This window comes from Colletes latitarsis, chromosome 7, assembly GCF_051014445.1.
Source record: "Colletes latitarsis isolate SP2378_abdomen chromosome 7, iyColLati1, whole genome shotgun sequence".
NCBI classification, from domain to species: Eukaryota; Metazoa; Arthropoda; class Insecta; order Hymenoptera; family Colletidae; genus Colletes; species Colletes latitarsis.
In genome coordinates this window covers 5666841-5693349 of record NC_135140.1, presented here as the reverse complement: position 1 = coordinate 5693349, position 26509 = coordinate 5666841, and the positions used below count along the sequence as shown (strand labels likewise).

The 26509-nt window shown below is 38.9% G+C and overlaps 3 protein-coding genes across 3 annotated transcripts in view; 2 read left to right on the top strand and 1 right to left on the bottom strand.

Annotated features, from left to right (window-relative positions):
• Flo2 (flotillin-2) overlaps positions 1–26509 on the bottom strand; it is a 148858-nt gene that overhangs the window by 108432 nt on the left and 13917 nt on the right. The gene's annotated exons all lie outside the window — the stretch shown is intronic.
• On the top strand, positions 418–7607 carry LOC143343166 (glucose dehydrogenase [FAD, quinone]). Its single transcript, XM_076767768.1, has 4 exons — positions 418–914; positions 1957–2172; positions 4477–4790; positions 5579–7607. The coding sequence occupies exons 2-4, from the start codon at positions 2029–2031 to the stop codon at positions 6993–6995; spliced, it is 1875 nt and encodes a 624-aa protein (XP_076623883.1). The 5' UTR covers positions 418–914; positions 1957–2028; the 3' UTR covers positions 6996–7607.
• On the top strand, positions 16851–25652 carry LOC143343457 (glucose dehydrogenase [FAD, quinone]). The gene is made up of 2 exons (XM_076768375.1): positions 16851–17615; positions 23355–25652. The coding sequence occupies exon 2, from the start codon at positions 23580–23582 to the stop codon at positions 25455–25457; it is 1878 nt and encodes a 625-aa protein (XP_076624490.1). The 5' UTR covers positions 16851–17615; positions 23355–23579; the 3' UTR covers positions 25458–25652.

Here is a 26509-nt window from a genome sequence, read left to right as displayed (position 1 = left end):
GAGGTACAAATTTCTAAAACGAACAAGAACTGTAGTCAACTGCAACTGGTTAACTTTACGAACGACTGTAAAAATATTCGGTCATAAGTAATTATTGTGTAATCATTAGAACGATCCTGGAGCGAAGTAACGAGTTTTTAATTAACAAGACTTTTCACAGAAATTTTTAAGATATTATTTTTGATCTCTGGACAATTACTGTCATTGCTATAGATAAAATTCTTATCTAGATACAAATTTCTAAAACGAACAAGAACTGTAGTCAACTGCAACTGGTCAACTTTACGAGCGACCGTAAAAATATTCGGTCATAAGTAATTATTGTGTAATCATTAGAACGATCCTGGAGCGAAGTAACGAGTTTTTAGTTAACAAGATTTCTTTCATAAAACTTTTTAGTATGTTATTTTTGGTTCTTGAATAACTGTTGTTGTTACTATCGCGTTCTGTCCTACTGTGCGATGGCGGCCACCAGCACTCAACCTGTTAAGCGTACGGATACCGAGAGACGAGTGGTACGGGGTCGCGACGTGGTTTCGTTTCGTGGTTTTCGAAGCCGTCATTGAAAGGAGTTACCTGGGTGTACCTCTCTCCGGGTTCTCTCACTCTCTGCACTCGCCACAACGCGGTCGGATTCAACCGGTGCGCAACTATTCACGAATCCTCTCGCGGGTGACTCGATTTGCGAGGAACCGTGCACTCGTCGGTGCTTAATGATTTTCGTCGATCGATGCACGTCCTGGACACAAGCTCCATCGCGGAAACGCGGTCGTGAAACGCGGGAAAGTTCGAGTGCCACGAGAAAGTGCAGTTAAGTAGGATAAAGTCTGAAGAAGAACGAGTGACCGTGAAAATTGCACGAGTGACTTCCGTGTGCTCGTCGTCGCCGAAAAAACGTGGGGAATTTAACGCTCGTGAGTTTTGGCCCTTCTATAAACATTGTATAGTTAATTAACGTTCTCGATTCTGATTGCTGGGCCTCTTTGAATACAGAAATTGTGCTAATCTAACGAGGAAACTCCACAATCGTGTCGCTGGAGATCTTGATGATATAATGTTTGAAGGGATGAAACTGTCTAAAGAAGTGTAGAATATTTCGTTTCAGTGAGCGTTTTTTAGAAACAATTAAGATTCGAAATATAGAATTTGAATTTTGTGATACGTGGGGGCGATAGAAAATTTTTAATGTAACAAATAATGCGTAATTTAAATAGTTTCTATTAATATATTAATCATCAAAACTTTTTTATTTTCCACCACTATTATATAGCAAAGAAATTTTAAATATTATTTAAGAAAAATATATGTATAGTAAAGATTCCCAAAATTATCACATATTATTATTTTTTCTAATTTGTACAGGGAATATAATCATTTTATTTTGAATATATCTCAAAACTCACGAGTTGAAAATCAACGTGCTATGATATTTAATCTTTGGGCCTTGCTCGAAATAAAATTTTCCCGGACCTGCTTACTGCGAAAGTCGTTTAACGTTCACAACCGTAGTTATGTTAATTGAACCTAATGTTTTTCGTGCGATCGGTCGGTACAAATATGGTATTAACAGTGATTCTATTATCATTCGTCCGTCTTTCGTCTCTTTGCTTTCCTATTTCGTAATATAGGATTGATCTGAAGAGAAAGTCGACAGTTTTGTATAATATTTACGAGTTGACATTTTCATTGCGAATTCGAATTTATGTCAACATAAAAATTACATTAGCATTAATTAATATTAAGCGACTCCATGTCGTAATCCTTAAAGAAATATATTCTTTAGTAAAGGACAAATTTAAAAACCGTGGGCATCTTTTTTATAGTATTTAGAAATCGTTTTGTCTTCCTCTAATCGAGATGTGAATTTAAGATTGAATCCCTACAGAAAGACACAAATTAATTGCAACGTATCTATTTGGAAACATTATAAGAACGAACGCTGTTACCGAATTTCAGATAATTTCAATCGACATATTTCACCTGTCGAATGGCACGCAATTGGAAGCAGTTGTCGCGGGATGGAATTGAATGGAAATGGCAATAGGTCTGACCACTTTGCTCAGTACTACATCGATCCTCGGATTCAGCTTGATCCCCCTACTAGCGATCAGCCTGACCGTGTTCCGATACAATCAAGCGGATCCAGAGTCTCATCCGACGAATGCACGCGAGGTTTGATTCAAATTTTAACGATTCCCAGTAATTAATTGTACAAATTGATTTCTATTTAATAGGAACAAAACATAATAACGTATCGGGAAATACAAGCTTTTAATACTCGTATAAAAAAGAATTAATAAGATTATAAAATAAAAAATTAGATATTTGTGACTAACTTGCTCTCAGAACAAGAATCAAATACACATTAACGAAAGGTATGATCTGATTCACTATCCTTCCAAGAATCCCAACTGTTACTCACAGTCGATACAACAGATTATAGATCGTTCGTAGTACCGAATTTTGTACAACTTACGCCACAGACGAGATATACGAGTAGACCTCTCACCCACTGTATTTTTTCGACCCATTTTTCTGGAGTCACGAGACCCATTACCATTCTCGTGTCACTCGCAACATTACCAACAGGTTACAGAAATGAATTCAAGAGGAAGTGAGACAGAGAATAAAATTACAGAAATTTCATTGTTTTTTAACGGAATAGAAGCTGTACATATGTGTTGTTTCCATTTTGGGGCATTAAAATCCTCCAATCTGTCCAGAAGTTATCAAATTTCGGAGAACCATTTCTGACCACAAATTATATTTTCGGTAAGGAATTTTTTTCTCGAAAATGTTTAGAATTTCGGGGGTATGTCTATTCACCAAAAATGATAGTATTTGATCCCTGCAGGCAAAAATAATTTTTTTTAAACGATTTGAAATTTTTTAATTTTGTGGAAAAATTTCACATATTCTCGAATTTTTTTCTCGAAAATGGTTAGAATTTCAAGGGTATGTATATTCACCAAAAACGATTGTAATTAAAACCTGCAACCGAAAATAATTTTTTCAGAATTAATTAAAAATTTTTTTTTTCGTCGAAAAATTTAGGCACCTACCCTCTGTCGATTTTTCTTAAAAATTCGTTTTTCATTTTTAGTAATTTTGTTTGACGCCCTATAGAAAAGTTGTTTAATACTTTTTTGTAGGTACCCATGAGCTCTACTTCAGAAAAAAGTTTCATTGAAATATATTCACTACTGTAGAAGTTATAGTCGTTTGAAAATTGGACCAGTTTTAGGGGGTTTTTCTCATTTTGCAAGGTCAAGGATCAACTTTTCCAATATTTTTAGAATTTCTACATATTCTCCATCAAAATACGCGTAATTTGCTTTTTTAAACATTAAAATCGTCCAATCCGTTCAGAAGTTATGACGTTTTAAAGATATGCACGAAATTTTGGAGTGACATTTCTGGGTCTGAAATTATATTTTCGGTAAGGAATTTTTTTCTCGCAAGTGGATAGGATTTCGGGGGTATGCCTATTCACCAAAAATGATTGTAATTAACCCCTGCAACCGAAAATAATTTTTTCAGAATTAATTAAAATTTTTTTTTTCCGTCGAAAAGTTTCACACCTTCCCGAATTTTTTTCTCGCAAGTGGATAGGATTTCGAGGGTATGTCTAATGACCAAAAATGATTGTAATTGACCCCCGCAACCAAAAATAATTTTTTCAGAATTAATTAAAAATTTTTTTTTTCGTTGAAAAATTTAGGCACCTACCCCCCTGTCAATTTTTCTTAAAAATTCGTTTTTCATTTTTAGTAATTTTGTTTGACGTCTTATAGAAAAGTTGTTTAATACTTTTTTGTAGGTACCCATGAGCTCTACTTCAGAAAAAAGTTTCATTGAAATATATTCACTACTGTAGGAGTTATAGTCGTTTGAAAATTGGACCAGTTTTAGGGGGTTTTTCTCATTTTGCAAGGTCAAGGATCAACTTTTCCAATATTTTTAGAATTTCTACATATTCTCCATCAAAATACGCGTAGTTTGCTTTTTTAAACATTAAAATCGTCCAATCCGTTCAGAAGTTATGGCGTTTTAAAGATTTGCATGAAATTTCAGGGAAACATTTCTGACCTCACATTAGATTTTCGGTAAGAAATTTTTTTCTCGAAAATGGTTAGGAATTCAAGGTTATGTCTATTGACCAAAAATGATTGTAATTGACTCTTGCAACCAAAAATAATTTTTTTATAATGATTTGAAACTTTTCAATTTCGCCGAAAAATTTCAGTACCTACTCGAATTTGTTGATGTTGTTTAATACTTTTAAAACGCTAAAACTCCGAATTTTCAGGTCGGTATGACAGTCAGAGTGGGTCACGAAAGTTCGTAAGGTGTAAGGTCTACTCGTAACATCTACACTTTATAATTTTTTCTGTTTTAAATATGCAACTATTTCGAAAAATGTTTGGTGGTTTTGTAGGATGAGTTATGAGAATATTGCTATATTCTATGTTGCAGCTGCTGCGAACGTACGATTTTATAGTAGTCGGAGGTGGTAGCGCGGGTGCAGTAATTGCATCGAGGCTGTCAGAAGTGTCAAATTGGACGGTGCTACTTTTAGAAGCAGGCAGCGACGAAAATGAAATCTCGGACGTACCTCTGTTGGCCGGATACACCCAACTTTCCGAATTCGACTGGAAATACCAAACTTCACCACCGACCGTGTCCGCTTATTGCCTTGCCATGATCGGCGACAGGTGCAACTGGCCGCGTGGAAAAGTTCTTGGTGGCAGCAGCGTGTTGAACGCTATGATTTATGTCCGGGGTAATCGGTAATTCGAGATCAATTTAAATCCTAATTTAATACCGTTATATAAGAGAAATCTTTCTGCAAGCAAACTAAATTATACATGGGACTCTCCAGAGCATTAAACGATTATAGTTTAATTTTAATCCTACCGAGGCATAACTTTGAGTCACCTACCAAGTAATTGTAGAGTCTATTAATAAATTTATAAATTAATAACCGTTTGTGTATTATTATGTTATAAAAACATATCATATTATTACTATATAAATTTATTTATAGACAACAGGTATGCGATCTAAAGTCACATCCTGGTACGATTAGAGTTAAATCAAATCGTTTTTTGATTCACAAGAATGTTTTCAAATGAAAAGTAATTGTCTTTCTTAGTTTCAAAGATATTATATATCTTGTTAGTCTTAAAACTAAATTCATTAATTTATACTCGTATAAACGAATGAACAATTCTAAGCTCAGAATATTTAAATTATTAAATTATTACATTCCTCTCTGTGCTTCCAATTGAAGCGTCCCTGGCAATAGGCAACCCGACGCTCTCGTAAGTGGCAATCTCGCGCCTACGAAGGCGTCAATCGTATTATAACTCGAACGTTCTAATAATTGCAATTTAAGTATTTGCTGTAGAACATTCAATAACTAATAAACTTTCAGGTCGTTGGAATCAACATGTTTAGTATCATTAGTAAATCACTCAACTATTTAATATATATAATATATAAGGACTAAGAATAAGATTAGATTATTACAACCGAACTATGTAAATCATATCTCTGATGTTCTCAACAATTTCAGCCACGATTACGACAACTGGGCGAGGCTAGGTAACGAAGGATGGAGCTACGAAGAGGTTCTCCCGTACTTCCTGAAATCCGAAGACAACCGTAATCCTTATTTAGCAAGGACGCCGTATCACGGAACAGGAGGCTATCTAACCGTACAAGAAGCGCCATGGAGGACGCCATTGTCGCTCGCGTTCCTGCAGGCTGGCCAGGAGCTGGGTTACGAGATTCGCGACATAAACGGGGAGAAACAGACGGGTTTCATGCTAACGCAGGCGACGATACGCCGAGGTAGTCGTTGCTCGACGGCGAAGGCCTTCTTGAGGCCGGTCAAGAACAGGGAGAACCTCCACATAGCGATGAACTCGCAAGTTCTGAGGGTGTTGTTCAACAACGACAAGAGAGCGATGGGGGTCGAGATACTTCGCGATGGCCGCCAGCAGATCGTGAGAGTCAGGCGGGAGGTCGTTTTATCGGCGGGGGCGATCAATTCGCCCCAGCTGCTGATGCTGTCGGGGATCGGGCCTAAAGAACACTTAGCAGAGTTCAATATACCGGTGATGTCGGACCTAAGGGTAGGCGACAATCTTCAGGACCATGTGGGCCTCGGTGGGCTGACGTTCATCGTCAACGAACCCATCAGCCTGAAGAAGGACCGTTTCCAGACCATGCCAGTGATGATCGAGTACGTGCTGAACGAGAGGGGCCCGATGACCAGTCCCGGAGTAGAGGGTTTGGCGTTCGTAAACTCGAAATACGCGGATGAATTCGAGGACTACCCCGACATTCAGTTTCATTTCGCACCCAGCTCGATAAATTCCGACGGCGGCGACCAGATCAAGAAAATTACCGGATTGAGGGACAGGGTGTACAACACTATGTATAAACCGTTGAATCACGCGGAGACCTGGTCAATTCTGCCGCTTCTGTTGAGACCCAGAAGCTCAGGATGGGTGAGACTGAAGAGCAGGAATCCTCTAGTTTATCCTGACATTAATCCTAATTATTTCACGCACAAAGAAGACATGGATATTTTGGTGGAGGGGATAAGGATAGCTTTGCAGTTGTCCAATACCACGGCTTTTCAAAGGTTCGGTTCCAGGCCTCACACTATTCGCATGCCTGGCTGCCATCGTTATCCGTTCGACACTTACGAGTACTGGGAGTGCGCGATTCGACATTTCACTTTCACGATCTACCATCCGACCGGAACCTGCAAAATGGGACCAAGGAACGATCCAACGGCGGTCGTAGATCCGAGATTGAGAGTTTACGGGGTGAAAGGACTGAGGGTGGCAGACGCATCGATCATGCCCGTGATCGTCAGCGGAAATCCGAACGCTCCTACGATCATGATCGGCGAAAAGGCGAGCGACATTATCAAGCAGGACTGGCAAATGAAGAGGAAACGATACGTGGGAGGTCGATGAGAGATCGTAACGCATTGTTAATGGATCAAGATGAAAGTATTCTCCCGATACGAGGCTGGTGAACCGTTTGGCGCGAGGTGTGTTAGCTTTCTAGATCCGTGGGTACGACACTGGTCGTACGAATTGGAAAATTATAATTTAGAATGGTGCGCGTGAATTTGTTCGAAGAAATTTCAATTTGCTTTTGGAAATAGGGAAAATGATAGATTTCACGCGTTTGCGGTGAATACTGTAACGTGGCTAAAATAGTAATTTAATAGTTCAGCGAACAAACATTATACCACGTGTCAAACTCCGAAGATCGACCTCAGTCGACTAAGAATAACTGCATTAATATTTATAATACCTTGAACCTTCTACAACTTTGTATCCTATATTTATTACTGCGTCTCTATTTAATTTCTTTAGCCGATATAACGACTTGTAAATACTTCTACATTCGTTGCAGCGATGATTGCCAACGTGGTCAACCAAAAATCGTACAATAATGTAACCGTGCCATCCGTCGCAAAAACATTTAGTTTTATGCCAGACTGTGTTTCAGGTATAAATAAAAATCTCTTCCAATTACCTGCTTTGTCGTTTTCGCCACCCTCTTCGTTAAATCGAATTAAAATAATTGAAAATTTAAAAGAAAAATGTTACGGAAAGTATTTTTCTATTACAGGACATATTGCATATATTTTATTGAATTTATCTATATAAATAAATTGCATATTTAATTCGATCCAAATCCTATGTGTTGGGAAAAAACTGTATTTAAATTCGTATATAATAGAAAAACTCAAAATTAAATATTTCGAATGACAATATTTAAAAATAAATTTTTTCGCAAATACAAAACCATTTGATAATAATTTAACAAATAAATTGTATATTTATATATTTCCTAAGAGCTCCCAGTGACTAAACGTATGGACAGCTATTGAAAGGTTAGAAAGTAGCGATCGAAAGGTTAATAAAAATAAAAAATGTCCGTTTTTCTCGGAAGAGATCGCAAACCCCAATTCGTGAAGTTGATTTACGGTCCTGATATTTGAGTAACCGCGAACGTAACCGAACGAAGAGTAGATTTTCTGGCAAACGCGTGTTCGTATCACGCGATGCACGACTTCCTGGGTGATTTCAATGCCCGCACTCGACCGACGCGAGTTCTTCCGGCGCTCGTTTCTACGGCCGTGCACGAGAACTTAAATTCGAGATCGGTCGGGAGATCGATGGATCGCGAGAGCGAGGCAGACGATCTCGGAAGCGGAGATTGCGACACGACTTTCGTTTCGCTGGCAAACAACCGCCGCTTTTACGTAAGAGGTTCCGTGCCAAAAGTCTCGTTACTGGATACCGATTCTCACGTGCAGTTTTTACGTAGCATTTCCGCTTCCTCGTCTCATCCATTACGGCCAATGAATACGCCGCGATCCCCGGTAATTTTCGCGAATTTTTCCGTCCACCAGGCCGGACATGCGTGTCTTTAATTAGGATAATTGCCGTACGTTGCGTGGAAGCTTTTAGCGAGACGCTTTGATTTACTGGCCGCGAAAGGGAAACCTTTCTTTAGATTGGAATGAAGCTGGACAGTTTTTGTTCTAGATCCAGCAACGCGTAAATAACGGATAAAATAACAATTATAATCGAAACGATTTATGGGAAAAATAAAATGTAATAAAGAGTAACTTAATAGGAAAATTTTTATAAATCTGTTCGACCGAGGTTTGCAACGAAAATATAATTTTTACACGCATTAAAATAAAGTAGATAAAACTCGTAAATTAATTGAATAAATCAATTTCAGTTATACAAGTGTTCTTTAAAATGTTTTATTTAAAAAACTAACTTCTTGTAGGAAATGGATTAAAAATTATATTATTCGGGATAGATCTAGATAAAGAAAGAATTTTAGTGAAAAGAATACAGTAATAACGAAATCTTGTAGGAGCGAAAATTTAACGAGATTGTACCATAGATACGGAAGAAATTTTGTATAGTAAAACATAAACTTGAAAGATACGTTCCTATGTAACCGGGCTTTTCACTTTCACTAGTCTTCTTGAAATTTGCGTGCATAAAAAAGTGCTTCATTCTAGATCTAACCGAATCTCGACAACAATGACATAGAATAGTATGATTCGTGGCACGCGGATTTCGCTATCTTTAGGATCGCCAAATTGTTGCTGTTTCCTTTATTCTTGGATTCCCTATTCGCTGTGTAATTTCACGGTTCATAAATCTTGGACGTTGTTACGTAGGAATTGTTTCGGAGAAATAGAATTTTCAGAGAATAGAATCCGAAACGAATGGGATAAAAAATGTTCCTAGTCTGACTTCGGAGAAAAATGGCGACACGTTTATTTCAAACTGTATTCTAAATGGAATTTGTGAAGCAGTCTTTAAAAGGTTTGGATTTATATTATGATAGTTGTCTCTAAGAGCGAAAATAAATTGAAAATATACAATTTTTTGTACAAAGCTTTGTTAACGAGAAGAACGAGTTTCAAGGAACGTGGGTTATGGCGTGGGCTTGACAGAGAAGTCTCAATGACACGCGTTTCTCTAAAGTACTCAATAGTATTTGTTCAGAAAATCGACAACCAACCTCTTTCGATTCTGGCACGCCTAGAATACAATAGACACTGTATTCTTAACTTAGAAATTACAGTGTTTACCCTTCCAAGACTCGATTATCTTGATACTAGTAACGGTTCAAAAGTGATAGTTTACTAAAGACTTGTAATTTCCTCGTTCAAAAACTTAGATTTATAATTAAATTATAAGTCTCGCGTATGTATGTGCACTTCTATAATATACAGGGTGTTCGGCCACCCCTGGGAAAAATTTTAATGGGGGATTCTAGAGGCTAAAATGAGACGAAAATCAAGAATACCAATTTGTTGATGAAGGCTTCGTTAAACAATTATTAACGTTTAAAGTTCCGACCTTACTGAATTTTTTTCTCGAAAATGCTCACGATTTCGGTGATATGTCTATTCACTAAAAATGATTGTAATTGACCCCCGCAACCGAAAATAATTTTTCCAAAACGATTTGAAATTTTTTTTTTGCCGTCGAAAAATTTCACACCTCGAATTTTTTTCTAGAAAGTAGGTAGGAATTCGAGGGTATGTCTATAGACCAAAAATGATTGGAATTGACCCCTGCAACCAAAAATAATTTTTCCAGAATGATTTGAAACTTTTCATTTTCCCCGAAAAATTTAGACACCTACCCCCTGTCGATTTTTCTTAAAAATTCGTTTTTCATTTTTAGTAATTTTGTTTGACGCCCTACAGAAAAGTTGTCTAATACTTTTTTGTAGGTACCCATGAGCTCTACTTCAGAAAAAAGTTTCATTGAAATATATTCACTATTGTAGGAGTTATGGCTGTTTGAAAATTGGACCATTTTTATGGGGTTTTTCTCATTTTGCGGGGTGAAGGACCAACTTTTCGAATATTTTTGCGATTTGTACATATTCTCCATCAAAATACGCGTAGTTTGCTTTTTTAAGCATTAAAATCGTCCAATCCGTTCAGGAGTTATGACGTTTTAAAGATTCGCATGAAAATTCGGGCAGACATTTCTGGCCAGAAATTATATTTTCGGTTAGGAATTTTTTTCTCGAAACTGAGTAGGATTTCGGGGGTACGTCTATTGACCGAAAATGCTTGCAATTGATCCCTGCAACTAAAAATAATTTTTCCAAGACGATTCGAAAGTCTTTTTTTTTTACCCAAAACTTTCAGCACTTACTCGAATTTTTTTCTCGAAAGTGAGTAGGATTTCGGAAGTATGTGTATTCACCAAAAATGATTGTAATTGACCCCCGCAACCGAAAATAATTTTTGCAGAACGATTTGAAATTTTTTAATCTAATTGTTAATAACTTTTTAACGAAGCCTCCATCAACAAATTGATATTCTTGATTTTCGTCTTATTTTGGCCTCTAAAATCCTCTATTAAAATTTTTCCCAGGGGTGGCCGAACACCCTGTATACTGTTTATCTGCAAGCACCTCTACTTGAACTCTTGAACTCTTCTACAATAATGAGTTTTTACCCGTGTGATAAATAAATAAATTTTGCTCTTAAAAGCGATACGTCATCTTTCTAGGACTGTGTAGGATACAGATAAAACTAAAGTCATCCTACGCAAACTACAATAATTAGTACCGGTAAGCCCAAAAATAAGAATAATTTTTCAAATCGTGAGGTCAAAAATAAATCTGCGGTAAATAAAAGAACTATTCGATGTTATTTGTATTTCACGCAACTAAACAGCGAGGAAAATTATTTAGTACAAAGTCGTAGTTTAACATCTCGTACGACACTATCAGAGTGTTATTGTTCGAATTTCACGTTACTAAATAACGAATTATTACTACAAAGTTGTAGTTTGATAGCGCTGGGCGACGAGAGCCGTGTTATTCGCAGAGAGTCGTTTACTTTCTTCCACGTTCGAATAAAACAACCCCGACCGCTGTATCCCCAGTAACAGGAGTCTAACGAACGAGCAAATTCTCCACGCGGAGGTGGAAAAACTCGGTCCGCGCGGGCGTGGAATGAAATTTCGCGAATTCTCAGGCACATCGTGCGAAGAAAAGTGGACAGTGAAAGTCAGACAGTGGCCGTGTTGCGTTTACGCGGGGTTCATTCGTATTTTCAATTCACGTCAACGCGAGGCATGAGAATATTTTACAGGGAATATAACTAATAAAAGAAAGCGTTACGGTCAAGAGCGGATCGTGGCGCATTCGTTCCTGTTAGAGGCACGCGGGCTTCGCCTAGACTTTCATGGGTTCCGGCTTTCTTGCCAGTATCGGACCGTGTAATTTGTAGTATCTGCTAGAAGTACACCGGGGGTCGGGAATATAGGTGCCAGCGTTAATTAGTTACGTGCGTTCACCTTGCTAGTAGACCACGGCGTTTCTGACTCCGTTTCCTCGTGTTGTTCCTTTAGAATCGCGTTCCGTCATCGGGCAAATGGCTTCATTACCGTGCACGAGGAATATAAACGTTTAAAAGTATTTTCTTTTTCGTCGTATTTACAGTACCAATAGCTGTCTGCGATCATTAGCGATCTGTTTGACATTTGCTACGGCTTATTTAACGATTTAGCGTTTGCAATGAATCCAACACGACTCCGCTTAACTGTCCAATGTGATTTTGAAATTAATTTTTTGTACGATTTTTACTGTTTTTCGAATGATAATAATACTCGAATAAATTCTTTGAATTTACAAATACAATTAACGTTTCAAAAATTTGTATACTTGTATGTTGTTGGTTCGTAAATTTCTTTGCGTTTAAAGTAATTTAAGACGCGCGAAAAATTTTTATTTACGAAGTGAACCGATCGAGTGGAGGAAGTTGAAATTCGTAGCACGTTTCTAAAACTTCCGATCAAAGTCTTCGGTGGAATTTATTGCTATTTCACTTTACGATGGAAAGTAATACGCTTATCGAATTTATTGCAATTGCAGATACCGCTATCGGTGCTGATCCGTATAAAAAACAATTTCTAATTTCATAAAGTTGTCGCTTGACGAATGTTGAAATATCACACCTTTCTCTTCGCGAGCGAAAGAGAATCGATTAATTCCGAAACGATTAATCTTGCACGATATTTATAAACGCGTATACGAGAGAATTTATATCGAGAAAATGGAAGAAAACGCGATTCCATTTCTCTCTCGCAAACCGCGTGAACTCTGAGGTGTGATCTTCGACAGAAAGTTACGCTAACCAGTTCTAGATATCTCACCTGTCTCCAGTGAGACAAAGCAACCACCAGGTACTAAATATGCGAACCAGCCTACGAGTAACATGCGCGTAACACGGTAATAATTGATAATTGATCATTTGCGCGTAATACTCGCGAACGATTAGAAAGCAGCACGCGCCACATCAACGCGCTTTTACGGAGCTTCTATAATATACTGCAACCTGAACAGATTTTCAGGTGTTTCCATTGGAGCAATATCATTTACAGACGGAAGTAGAACTATTTCGTAGTTTCGCTATTACAGTGTCTTATCTGGACGCACGGTCTGCATATACGGCTCGCATTACTCAGAATGGCATTTATTTCGAGCGAAATGGGACTGATGTTAAAATAAGAACATAATTAGAAGATAAATTCACCTATAAGCGACAGCAGAAACGATCAAATATAAATAGAAATTACTTTTATAACACAATCTTGCTTATTCTAGTCGCAAATTCTCGCGTTTCTATTCGCTTTCTCGACTCGCATTCTTTCCTGTTGCGTATAGTGACAAAATACAGTGATCCCTCGTTAACGTTCTTAAAATTAATTTTAGCCTGAGAAAAAACGACTAAAATTAATGTTATGGAACGATAAGGCTGGAAAAGTCGACTCGAGGATATTTTGGTACTAAAAGAATGTAGGTTGGGAAAGCTAATAAGAAGGCGAGAATTGCAATTCTCGGGTTCATGAGTAAATCTTCAACAAGTTAAGAGCTATACTAAACCCCTCAAATTGTCCACGAAAATGAAACTTTATTTGTAGAAAATTGGGAACTAGTATACCTACAATTTGTCATAGACCTTATTTTTACAGATTTAATTTCTTTAATATGTAATCTTGAGAATTAATTTTGTTTAACTCAGTGAAAATTCGTGTCGTATACAGAGTGTTCGACCACCCCTGGGAAAAATTTTAATGGAAGATTCTAGAGGGCAAAATAAGACGAAAATCAAGAATACCAATTTGTTGATTGAGCCTTCGTTAAAAAGTTATTAACGTTTAAAGTTCAGCCTGTAGAACAGCTGCGTGCGCGCGATAGTGATTCTCATTCACAAGACTGTAAAGCTGTCGATACGTCACTAAGTAGAGTTTCTGATGCTGAGTGAGAACCACTGTCACGCGTACGTAACTGTTCTACAGACGCAACTATAAACGTTAATAACTTTTTAACAAAGCCTCAATCAACAAATTGGTATTCTTGATTTTCGTCTTATTTTGCACTCTAGAATCCCCCATTAAAATTTTTCCCAGGGGTGACCGAACACACTGTATTCTACAATGATGCAAAATTTATACCTAGGATTGAAATATATAGTTCTTGGAGAATCTCTGTCATCAGGTAACTTTCTTTTCTATGTCTACATATTTGAACTACTGTTACCTTCGATATTGTTCTGAACGATTTTAGAATACAAGAGATAACGATTAGCAATTTCCTAGCACCTTCCTCGACAGATCAGTGTACATTGTAATCGACATCTGGTAGGTATTTTGTTCACAACAGTTTCAAAGGAACATATACTGCCCCAAGTTGAAGCTTATTTTTCTTTTTCACGCATCCGCGAATTCCGACGTTGAGATCAACATCTGGTATCGCTTTGTTTAGAACTGCTTCAAAGTAAAATTCCCTCGGTGGCCTAAGCACGTGTTTATTTTTTCCATTGGTCAATCCAACCCTAAATAAAATGTTTTCGTGTGCGTGGCTACTGGCGTGTCGTGCGTGAGCGTGGACGAATCGCTATCGCGGTAACCTGCCCGAGCAAACTGGATATAATCGAGGCTAGGAAACAGGATCAAATCGAAGAACAACGCGGACGACCAGCTGGTCGTTACTTCACCGCGTTTCCAGACCATTGACCCGATCCGTACTCGACAACAGATTTTCAACGCACGATTTAACTTTTCCGGTTAATTACATTTCACCGCGCGGTTGCTTGCTCTCTGTTTCACGGGCGCGTTACTTTCTGTCCCCCGGCGATCGGATGATATCGAAACGCCTAACCGGATAATCCAAGAACGTCATCGATTCACGAAATAACGTTTCGACAACTTTTCGACCATTCTTTAAGCCCCCGTAACGAACGATTGATAGTCCAAGCAAGCCATGGATTTCAGATCCCATTAAGGAAATATAATAAACGAAACTTCGATGCGAAACAGGAAGAAATTAAAGATTTAATAAATTTAAAATTCATTATCATCATGCAAAACTAACGTGTCTCGTGGCCTTCGATTCAAATAAATTACAATATCAGTCGGCTCTTTTGAATGCTTTGCATATGGATCTTGTAACGCTGAAATAAATTCTGCGGGGTCAGGAGATCGAGCTATGTATATTTTTAACGTTCGTGAATTCCTTTATACCTCATTTACGTTTTGTTATCATATAAATATTTTTTTTCTAAAGCTGAATCTCGAGAAGTTAAAATAAGCACGGTATTTATTGCGAAACGATTTTAGAAAATTAAGCGTGAACGATATATTAATGAAGTTTATGTTAAAATGCTTTGTTTGCGCAAACATCTAGAGAGTAGTTGTTTGACGCGACGAAACGTGTTTAAACATCGAATCGAGCTATCCGTAGGAACTTTCTTTTCCACTTCGTTTTAACGTATTTGACATTCGTACGTAACACACTGAAGCGAGCGCTATTTCTATTTTTCAACGTGATCACGGTCACGTAGCTCTGAAACGACGTTTCGTGGTGTATTGCAAACTGACTGTAACCTGTAGCTTCACTTGGTTTCACTATAGATTTTTCAGTAATTTTTTGGAATAAATTTGCATCACGATGAACTTATTATACGATATTTGTATACCACAGTGATCTGGAATTGTGTTTTTCGGGGTATAAAAATAACATTAATATATTTACCTCAATATCGATACCAAGAAAAGTAATTATGCATGTTCATCTTTTGACAAAGACTGTTTCCATGAATGCAACTCATAACGTAAATTCATTCAAGGCCAGCGACAATAAAAATTATTTTATAATAGGTTTGCACGATGATGTAAGAATCCTGAGCTATAATTACCGCAACGCGTTTTATTTTCTCGATTAGTTACTGGTTTTCGGCGTTCGCTTTTACCGAAAGGTCGAACGTCCGGTTTGTCTCGACTTATTGCACGAATTATGAAATGTTTAACGCGAAAGCTAAACATAGTTCGGATATCGGCTCGGCATTAAAACTCCTGGCTCTCTCTTAGTCGAACATCGAGGTTCTTCGAAAACGAATGTATTCATCGAGTCATCGATATTATTTCGCTTGACTGAATATATTTAGTATAGCAGCGATTGCGTCACAATTTGCTTCATTATATACATATCATTTTAAAAGTTTGTTAGTCCGTGAAGAATTGAAAGTTAAATGTTTTCGCGATATCTCTAGTAACTGGAGAAATACTAAAAATTATTTCCGTGAGAAACCAAGTGTTTTGGAGTACTTAACACGCGTCAGACTGTTCCCTAGCGAATAATGAGACGCCGTGCTTAGAATGTCTTGGCCATGCTACTCCGTTCCACTTCTTGCCCCGAGAAGTCGTTCAAAATTGTCCGTAAGAAAAAAGGCGTACGTGGAAATGTTCTACCCAGATTGTTTCGTATTTCCTGGTACAACGTTCTCTATAAACGCTAAATTTATTTCCGTATCGCGTCTAAGTACATAAATACTGCAACATGGGTCTAAAAAGACCCGACGACATATCATAACTACTATTTCAAAGATCACTTTCTTGTATCGCAAGAAAAATTTGTACAATTTCTCACGAGACCAAAACTTTGATTATAAACGATATTGAATTAGACTTAATACTTATTTTTGTAAGCTCGCTGAAACTCATGAAACATTCAAATTTATTTCCTTCAACGTTTTAACTTGAAAATTATTTTAGTTCCATAGTGAAACGTCCTGTCAAAGTGTAAACCCTTTACACTCCTATGTCGAGTGTGACTGACATCAGTTTTTATCTCAGTAACTCCTCTTTCAAGTCCAGACCAAAGAGATATACACTTGAAAATCGCAAAATACAACAATACTGTAAGTAAAATAGATATTTAATTGAATTTGTTTAAATTGCTCCATTTTTTAGTTAACGTAAATTTCAAATAAAACACTCAAAAGCGCTGTGAGCTACTGGTAACAAAATTGAAATATAATTCGGAGTGCAAAGGGTTAAGATTACGTGATCCAAAATATGATGTAATGACAAAGACCTCGACCTGTGCCTAGACCAAAATACTGAAACAAAGACGAGCACAACTGGAAAATCTATTTACCCCAGGGTTTACAGACCAGAGAAAATCGACAGAGCATAAAAGACGAAGTGACCACAGTGTCGGGGAACTTAGGCAGATGATCTCGAGAGAAATGATCAGTGTAACACACGACATGCACAAGCGATAATGACTGCGTTAGTGTAAGCACCGGTGGTTACCACATTGCGAGGAGAGGAGGGGGATAGGTGTGCGTAGGTAACCACAGGAAGAGAATACTTTCACTGCCAAAGTATGGTTGGGAGCCTACCAGAAGGACGAAGAAACCCAGTCACTGGCCAAGCCAACAAGGACGGTGAGAGTGAAATGAGTAGGGATTGTAGTATCGGTACAGTACCGTATCGTTCTTCCGAGTGTCATTACCGATTCCCTGGCGGTCACTCGGCGATCGTCTCGGTTACCAGTGTGCTCGGGAACCGCCAAAAAATTTTTTCTTTCGCGCGTATCCTTATCAGAGAGTTGAGCGCGATTCATCGCCACGAATCGAACGAGTTCTGCCCGACAGACTCTGGAGAAACGATCGATCGGTGAAGACCAGTGGATTTGATGGGAAACGTTCAGCGAAGGGAAGAAAATCGAAGGTAAGAGCGAGTAAAAATCGAGAGGAACCGTGGAACAGAAGATTCTCCCTTAGAGAAAGTTTGACGCGCCAATTAATCTGGCGACTAACCGATTGGACGAAAGGGCAAGTGCTTTCGCGAACACGAAATCCCGGCGTCAGTCGTTAGTGAAACGGTTCGCTAGCCGAACGAGGGGAAAACGCCATTAGTGACCAGACGGAGGCTTATTTTTATGCTGTCAGGAACCCTTGCGATCGAAACTGGCCTTTTAACCTTGCGTCGTCTGACTAGCGTACATTTATTATGAACGGGGTAATAACCACTCGTTTTACAATATTTACATTTATAAATAAACAGTGATCGACACAGCTATCGTTAAAATAGTTAACGGTGACCTCTGAGCCTTTTTAGACACGTGTCTTACGTTTTCTAATATTTATATATTTAGACTTCTAACCTATAATAATGTAGAATATTTATTTTACCCACTTGTTAGAAGACACGATGATCCTAATTTTGTCCTAAATATTTTTGAGTTTTATTAAAAGAATACATATTTTATTAGACCCTTAATGAATACCAGACACATTAACGTTTTAGAAAATAGAGGAAGAGAATTAAAGAAAAGTAAGTGTTATCTGGATCCAAAAATATTGAAAAGTAGACACTGAAGCAAAATTTCAAAACATTCAAACTACTTCATTTCATTGGTAGACAAATGAAAATATCATTTTTTAACATTTTTTTTAAAAGGGGCTGAAGTAAAGAAAAAAAGTTAAATTTTCACGAATTATTTTACGTTATCAAGGATAAAAAAGGACGAAGGTTTTATAAAAGGATTTTCTATACCAGGTTTAGAAAAGTCTCTTGCACTAGATATATAAAAGAGAAACTATTCAAATCTTTTAACGTTCGATAAAATTCAGGTTAAATCCATAACTAGAAAAATAGCTAAACAAACAAAAAAAACTTTCCATGGTTGCTAAAAGTTCTCACCAAACTTTTGCTTTCGTCCGATTGCTGTTCTAGCGATTCCTGTGTCCTAGTGATAAATCGAAAATACCTATTTTAATACCGGTCCCGATAGCATACATCGATTCGAAGCAGTTGATACTTATCGACGCTAATGGTCGCTAATGGCATGGTTCTATCAGTCGGTGCACGCGATTTGAATATGGAGGGAACGTCGTTGTGCAAATTATCCAACGAATGATTTATTCGTGATTGCTTAGAATCGTCTGGTGGTGGTTGCGGCGGTCGACATTATTGAGGTCGTGCATTCTTTGTAAAGTGGCGGGATAATTAGTGGGTACGACAGAGCGCGTCATTACGCGCGTGAACATTCAGAGAACGTAATTAATTGTGTAAGAACGACTCGCGCGTACGACAATGGTGGGTAGGAGAATCGAAATCGCGCTCGAGCGTGGATTAAATATCAAATATACGCGGCAGGACTCGAAATGCCAGGCTACGGAAGTTCAAAGTTCGAAACTGTTGACACGATCTTAACGTTTCGACTATTCTCGAATCGCATATTTTTAACTGGTATCTCTTTAATAGAATTAATCGACGCAATACGGGGAAAACGAACACGGTGGCTTTCAGTATTCGCACGTCTGCAGAAGTTGCTGCCTCTTATAATTTATGACCAGCCGTTAAGTATTACATCTGCCTTTTCACTCGAAGTATTTGGAACCGGTTTCACGATATTACGCAACTCTCGAATTCGTGTAAAAAGCACGCCTAGGACCACTTTCTACGTCACTTTTATCACTTCTAATCGCTGAAAACGATGATCAAGATCTAAGAAACAAAATAAATAAATAAACGATTATAAACCACTCGAATTTACTTTCGTTTGATCTACCTCGTTCGGAAGTTACGAGAAATTATTTTACTTCCCATCTATACTCGCAAGCAATTAATTGCATAATAGGGTGCTGGGTCCATACATGTACTTATACGCTAAATAAAAAGATTTAGAAAAAAAAACCAAAAAATAGAAAATAAAAACAGTTTATTTTAACAAGTTTTTGCGCGTGCCCTCGAATACATAACCTGCAAAAGATATAAATATTAAATTAAATACATACTTTGTCGAACGTCGCCACTTTGATATTACGTGCATATATTATTAAATCCTTGCAAACATAAAAAAAAAAATTTAATTTTCACTCAGAAACAGATACGTGGTAATAAAAATTCTCTCCTAAACAAAGGATATTTTCGAACCTAATTTCCTTTTCGCTTATTCTCTCTCGAGCAACTTTGTCACTGGCAAGGAGAGAGTATTACACTTATATTTAGAAACGAAACGTGCCTCTACGAATGAAAATACGTGGATATCACTCGACTAGTTCAAAGGAAACTAATTTACGCTCGAGGGAAAACTCACGTGGCCGAGGAAGCGTCGCATTTCAGTCGGCGAAATTCATACCTGAAACAAGAAAAACAGATTTTACAAATAAACCAACGCCCGAGAACATTACACGGATCATCGTTTTTATCGCGGAATGCGTTAACCTTCGCGGAGAGCGAATCGCGGAAAAAAAAAAGTTTATTATCACTGTATTCGTACAGAACATAACGCCCAAGTCCGTGTAATAGGCTAGAAAAATAGTGGAACCTCCTTCCGCGGTCGATCCAACGAGCAATTCTAGAAAAGAAAAGTTCCGCCAGCTTCCGCGTTGCTTTCTTACATGATACAGAAATGCCGCGACGACAGAAACGCTACAATCCTATCTCCCCTATAATCACTTTTCCTATTTGTTTAGCATTCGAGCGGAAATGTTGTTATTGATGAGACGCTAACCACGAGCTATTAAATTAACGTTTGATTCTTCTGTTATAAGCATTATCACAGGATGCAATATACTATTACTAACAAGTTTGGAAATATAATGTTTTAATAAAATTACAATTATATTTAATATCAGAAGAAAATTAAGAGACCACTTACACAAACCATATAAAATTTGTCTGCTATGTTTCTGAACAGTTTTGGACAAATTTTATTTCAAACGAAAATAAGAAATTACTATTCCAAGCGCGACAAAAATTTTCTTCTACACTTTTAATAAAAGCATCAATAAATAAGGCATTTTTTAACCCATGTATTGGTGACAGGATTTTTCACTGAAGAGCTAAAAGGATTCTCAAAGAAAATGAAACTGAACGAGTATCGTAGAAATAAAATTTTGAGCTCGTAGAAAATTTCATTGGTATTTATTTTCATAGTAGATCTGCCCTGACCACCTGAAAGATCAAGATTAAACGTTCGACGGCTTTCTTCGATCAACGAAGAATTGATAATTAATGGTTTTAATTATAAAATGATATATGTCATAATATAACTATTCGATCGAAATAAACTGTTGTTATACACGTTGGTTTTATTCTTCGTCTATTATTCGAATAAAATTTTGCCTATCTCTTCTATACGATCGAACGGTCCGTGGGTTTCTCTTTCGTTTTTTTCGTCCTGGAGATAACCATCGGTTCGACACACGCTTCGACAGCGTCTTTCATGATCTAAAACGATCCTCTGAAAACTTTCTCGGACGACGAGAATTCGGTTGTTTTTTGTTCGAACGAAAATGCATGGTCTTTCACGAGCGTGCAGTTGATGGCCATAAACGACGGGGAAGTGTAATTTCAAACAGTAGCTTGTCTCGTGTCCAATAAAACTATGATCTATATTTACACTTCCGGTCGAAAATGTATAGTTATGTTAGACGTTCGTTTGATAAATGAGAAAGAATTGATTACTGTTTTTAAAGAATTAATAATATATGGAAGTTCAAAAACATGTTTACGATCTATCAATAAATAAAAATAAATATTTATTGTACCAATCACAAAGTTGTTTAATGGCTGTAGTAAGTTACGTAAGGTTTAGTATAAATTGCTCTGATAATTTTTATGATCTTTTAACTGTTACATTCGGATAATCGAACGGCTTTTGTCGACGACAATAACACTAATATTTAATTGACTAAATTGAATTTACTATCTACTCTATTCTATTTCCAATGTTATTTGCATGATTCAAGACTCGATAAACTTACAAAATATTTCACCGCAGAGTTACCGAAAATTTCTCGAATTATTCTGTGTTGGAAATAGAATTTGTAGAGAAGACTTCCGAGAGGAAACTTTGGAGTTAAATTGTACATTACACGAAGATTGCATGATACAAGAAACGTAATTAAGAACTGAAAAAAACTCATCACTGTATCATTCCGTATCCCGAAGGAAAATATACTGTTTAACATAAATAGAGGCCTCCCGATCGAATGAAATTTGTATTCGATAAAAAGTCCAGTAGCTCGAAGTTATTTATGTTGCATAAATCAGTCGCTTAGTAACAATATTACTCTATTAATTGAGCTGCGTATAAAGGATCGTTACGAGTCACGATTAGAAATTAATTTCAATTATTAAAAAAAAAGAAATATTTGCACATGAGTAATCTTGAATGTCTAGTTGGATAAAATTCCTTCGTCAAATTGTTCGAAATATAATTATCAACTACAGACGGCAAAAATTACCACGTTTTAACTTAGAAAACCATCTCTCGCAAGGAAAAGACACGGTGAAATCTTCGATATTAATTTTCAACAAATTATCAACTCGAAGCGGTCACTTTTACCAGAAATTTTAACAGGTTATCTATCGTTTTAAACTAAAATTGATACAGACGTCTATCGAGAATTCGTGGAAATTTTAGCACGTACCCGATAGAATTCTACAGCCTTCTTTACGCGGTAGCCAGTGCACAGAACACGCAAGCCGCTGCACGCACGGTGTTATTCTATCGACAATGGCTTGATCGATAGCGACATGTCTGCTTCGTGATCGTCTATTAGTACCGTTTTCACGGTCAGGAAGGCTCGCAGTATCCGCAGACAGGTTCATAACGAAGCCCCGGGAACAAGACGGAGAGAGAGGCCACGTAACGTAACCACTAGAGTCTCGTAAAAGGAAACAAGCATGGCAGAGGTTTACATCGGTGAAACACTTTCTCCTTTCCCCGTTATGAGATCACCGTCGCCAGTTTTCCACCAGCGGCAACATAACTTCGTCAATTTGTTGCTTGGCTCGCGCGGGAATTAACGAACGCTACGAACCGCGGCACCCCTTTTAATTCAAACCTGGTCGATCGAGCGCTCTACAAGACGGCAATTAGAACGTTTGATATTTCCTGCAACTCTTCTTCTTCCTTCCGCGTCGTCCGATTTACATCCTAACGAACACCGTCAACAGACTTCTTTGGGAAAACGTTTAAGCGTCTAGGCGCGTACGTGAACCGTTCACGTTAAACGGCACCGGTGGCGATTGTATGCTAGTTCGATGAAAGTGCATTCTTTGCAAGAACAATCGTTCAATTGTGAAACGAGAGAAATTTATTTCTTGCCTGTCGCTTCTTCGCTTATTGTTCTCTTACGCGAGCAACAGAATCGAATGAACTGATAAATCGTGTCTACCCGTGAAATTTAAATTTGCCGCGTTCGCCACTAGAGGACTATGCTCGACTTGTCTCTCTCTCTCGCAAGTGCTCGACAAGAGATTTCTGAAGCTTCTTCCTATAACACCAAGATATCAAAACGCTACCAACTCGAGCAATAGACTCTGACAAGCGCTTATCATTCGATTTAAAAGGGTAAAGTCAGAGTAAAAAAGAAAACATCAAATCTAAGACAGGACCTGCTAAAGTTGTTGGTTAAAATTATACCTAATCCGCTGCTTATCCCATTCCAGAGCGACGACAGTTTCCATGAACGGGCTGGCGGACGCATCGCGAGCACAATGAAAAGCCTAAACTTCCACGCGGTACAAAGGATCGAGAAAATCGGTACGCGACCGCCCGACATCTTCTAGCGTCGAAACCCACAACTTGCGTGATGACATATACGCTGACCGGAACACCGAGAAGTCTACAAGCAGATTTGAGGGAGCCGAAGAGATTGCGAACGGATAAGAATAATGGTGTTCAGCGCGATAGTGGTCACGTCTGCCCTGAAAGGTGCCCTTGGACTGGTAGGCACGAGCCTGTGGCTGATCCCTCTGTTAATAGCAGGCCTGTCGTACTATCGTTACGACCAATTGGACCCGGAGAGTCGACCCATAGACAGGTACCCTTTGTTCCCTGAGTACGACTTCATCGTGATCGGTGGAGGATCGGCGGGTGCGGTGGTCGCGAACAGACTGTCGGAGATAGCAGCCTGGAACGTTCTGTTGCTCGAGGCTGGTCCGGACGAGAACGAGGTCACCGACGTGCCTTCGCTGGCGGCTTATTTACAACTGACGAAACTAGACTGGGAGTACAAGACCGAGCCTACGGGGAACGCGTGCCTGGCGATGAAGGGCGGTCGGTGCAATTGGCCGCGCGGCAAGGTCCTGGGAGGCTCGAGCGTCCTCAACTACATGCTCTACGTACGCGGGAACAGACACGATTACGATTACTGGGAGTCGCTGGGTAATCCGGGCTGGGGGTACGATCAGGCGCTCTACTACTTTAAGAAATCGGAGGACAACCGGAACCCTTATTTGCAGAAGAGTCCTTACCACTCCACGGGCGGTTACCTGACCGTGCAGGAGTCGCCGTGGAGGACTCCGTTGGTGGTGGCCTTCGTCCAAGCTGGGACCGAGCTGGGATACGAGAACAGGGACATAAACGGGGAACGGCAGACGGGTTTTATGATATCTCAGGGGACGATTCGCAGAGGCAGCAGATGCTCCACGGCGAAGGCGTTCCTGCGTCCGGTCAGGCTACGTCGGAACATTCACACAGCGATGAACTCGCACGTTACTAAGATCCTGATCGATTCGGTGACTATGAGAACAACCGGCGTGGAATTCGTCAGAGACGGTCGTCGACAGATCGTCAGAGCACGGAAGGAAGTGATTCTTTCGGCTGGCGCGATTAACAGCCCGCAGATCCTGATGCTCTCGGGGATTGGGCCCAGGGAACACCTACGCCACCTGGGGATCCCGGTGATCAAGGATCTACGAGTCGGTGACAATCTCCAAGACCACGTCGGTATGGGTGGTCTGACGTTTCTCATCGACAAACCGGTGGCTATCGTTCAGGATCGCTATCAAGCCGCTCCAGTGACGATGCACTATGTGGTCAACGGAAGAGGGCCGATGACCACCCTAGGCGGCGTCGAGGGTTACGCCTTCGTTAATACAAAATTCGCTAACCAATCTCTGGATCACCCAGACATTCAGTTCCACATGGCGCCAGCGTCCATAAACTCGGACGCTGGCGTGCAAGTGAGAAAGGTGCTAGGCATCACGGACGAGGTTTACGACACAGTCTACAGACCTATAGCCAACAAAGACGCTTGGACCATAATACCTCTTCTCCTGAGACCGAGATCGCGTGGCACGGTTAGGCTACGGAGCTCGAATCCCTTCCAAAGTCCCTTAATCGACGCCAACTACTTTTCCGATCCTCTGGACATTGCTACCCTAGTCGAAGGCGCCAAAATAGCAGTACGCGTCAGCGAGGCGAGGGTTTTCAAGCAATTCGGCTCGAGGATTCATCGCGTCAAGCTGCCAGGATGCAAGCATTTGAAATTTGCCTCGGACGCTTATTGGGAGTGCCACATTCGTCATATCTCGATGACGATTTATCATCCCGTTGGAACGACCAAAATGGGTCCCCCGAGCGATCCCGGTGCAGTCGTCGATTCCAGATTGAAAGTTTACGGGGTGGAAGGTCTGAGAGTGATCGATGCGTCCATCATGCCCACGATTTCCAGCGGCAACACTAACGCGCCGGTCATTATGATCGGCGAGAAAGGCGCGGATCTCGTTAAAAATGATTGGCTGACCGCAGAGACAGCGAGCAGTTGATAAATTAGACATTGTCGTGACAAAAGGCGGTGACCGTGAATACGTAGCGTCGATAGGAATTGTTTTAGTTGATGTTTGTTAATTTAGTTATACGGTAGAACGTTGATTGCACGAATTAACTTAATTTTTAACGACACGTTCTTGGATGTATTCGGAGTTTTGATAATCGACGTTCTACCGTACACATTTTGTTGACTTCGGAGTAAGATGCAAGTGTAACGTGAGTCAAATGAATGTTTAGGAGAGCCCTGAGCGTCCTACATTGTGATACGTTGAATATATTGTATACATAATGTATATAAAAACTAAGTTTTGTTAACCTAGTTGTAACGCTATAGTTAAGTAACGTCAGTCGTTTGAGTACATCGGATAAAATTTTTTGGAAGGTCAAGTAGGAAAATAGCTTCGTTTAATTGTCAGAATGATTTCCATTTAAACTCATGAATGTTGATAAAATGTCGTGCAAAGTATGCTGTTTACAAATGGTATCAAGGAGAAGCGTATGTTAAATAAGGAAATTACGAACGAATACTCGTATTATTATTTTACATTTTAAAAAACATAGAAGCTATTTGTAAGAAGGGGGCATTTATCTTATATGGAATATGTCTCGTCTACGTGCCATACTTCGTTACGTAACTTCCACATTGCAAAAGTGTAATTAAATAAAATATCATGTACGAACTATCGCATGCGTGTTTGTTTTATAATTGTTATAAACACTTTTAATCCGTTACCTCACTGTACGCTCGTAAAATAAATGATTTATGAAAGACCTAATTACCAATTTTTGTTCAATCGAACCTGTCGCAAAAAAGCTTCCGCTTGAAACACCAACCGTACGAGTAAGCTTCGCCATAATAATACAATACGAAGCATGAACAATGCGCGCATATCGGTTTCCAATTTTAGCTCGGTGCGTTTATACGACAGATGACGAAAGACTTTCGAAAAATTAATTTATACGAATAAATAATCGAAGATGAATCACAGCTGCTTCAGAATGCACCGTAAAAGTGTTTATGATCGAAGATTCTGGGAATTTGTTCATG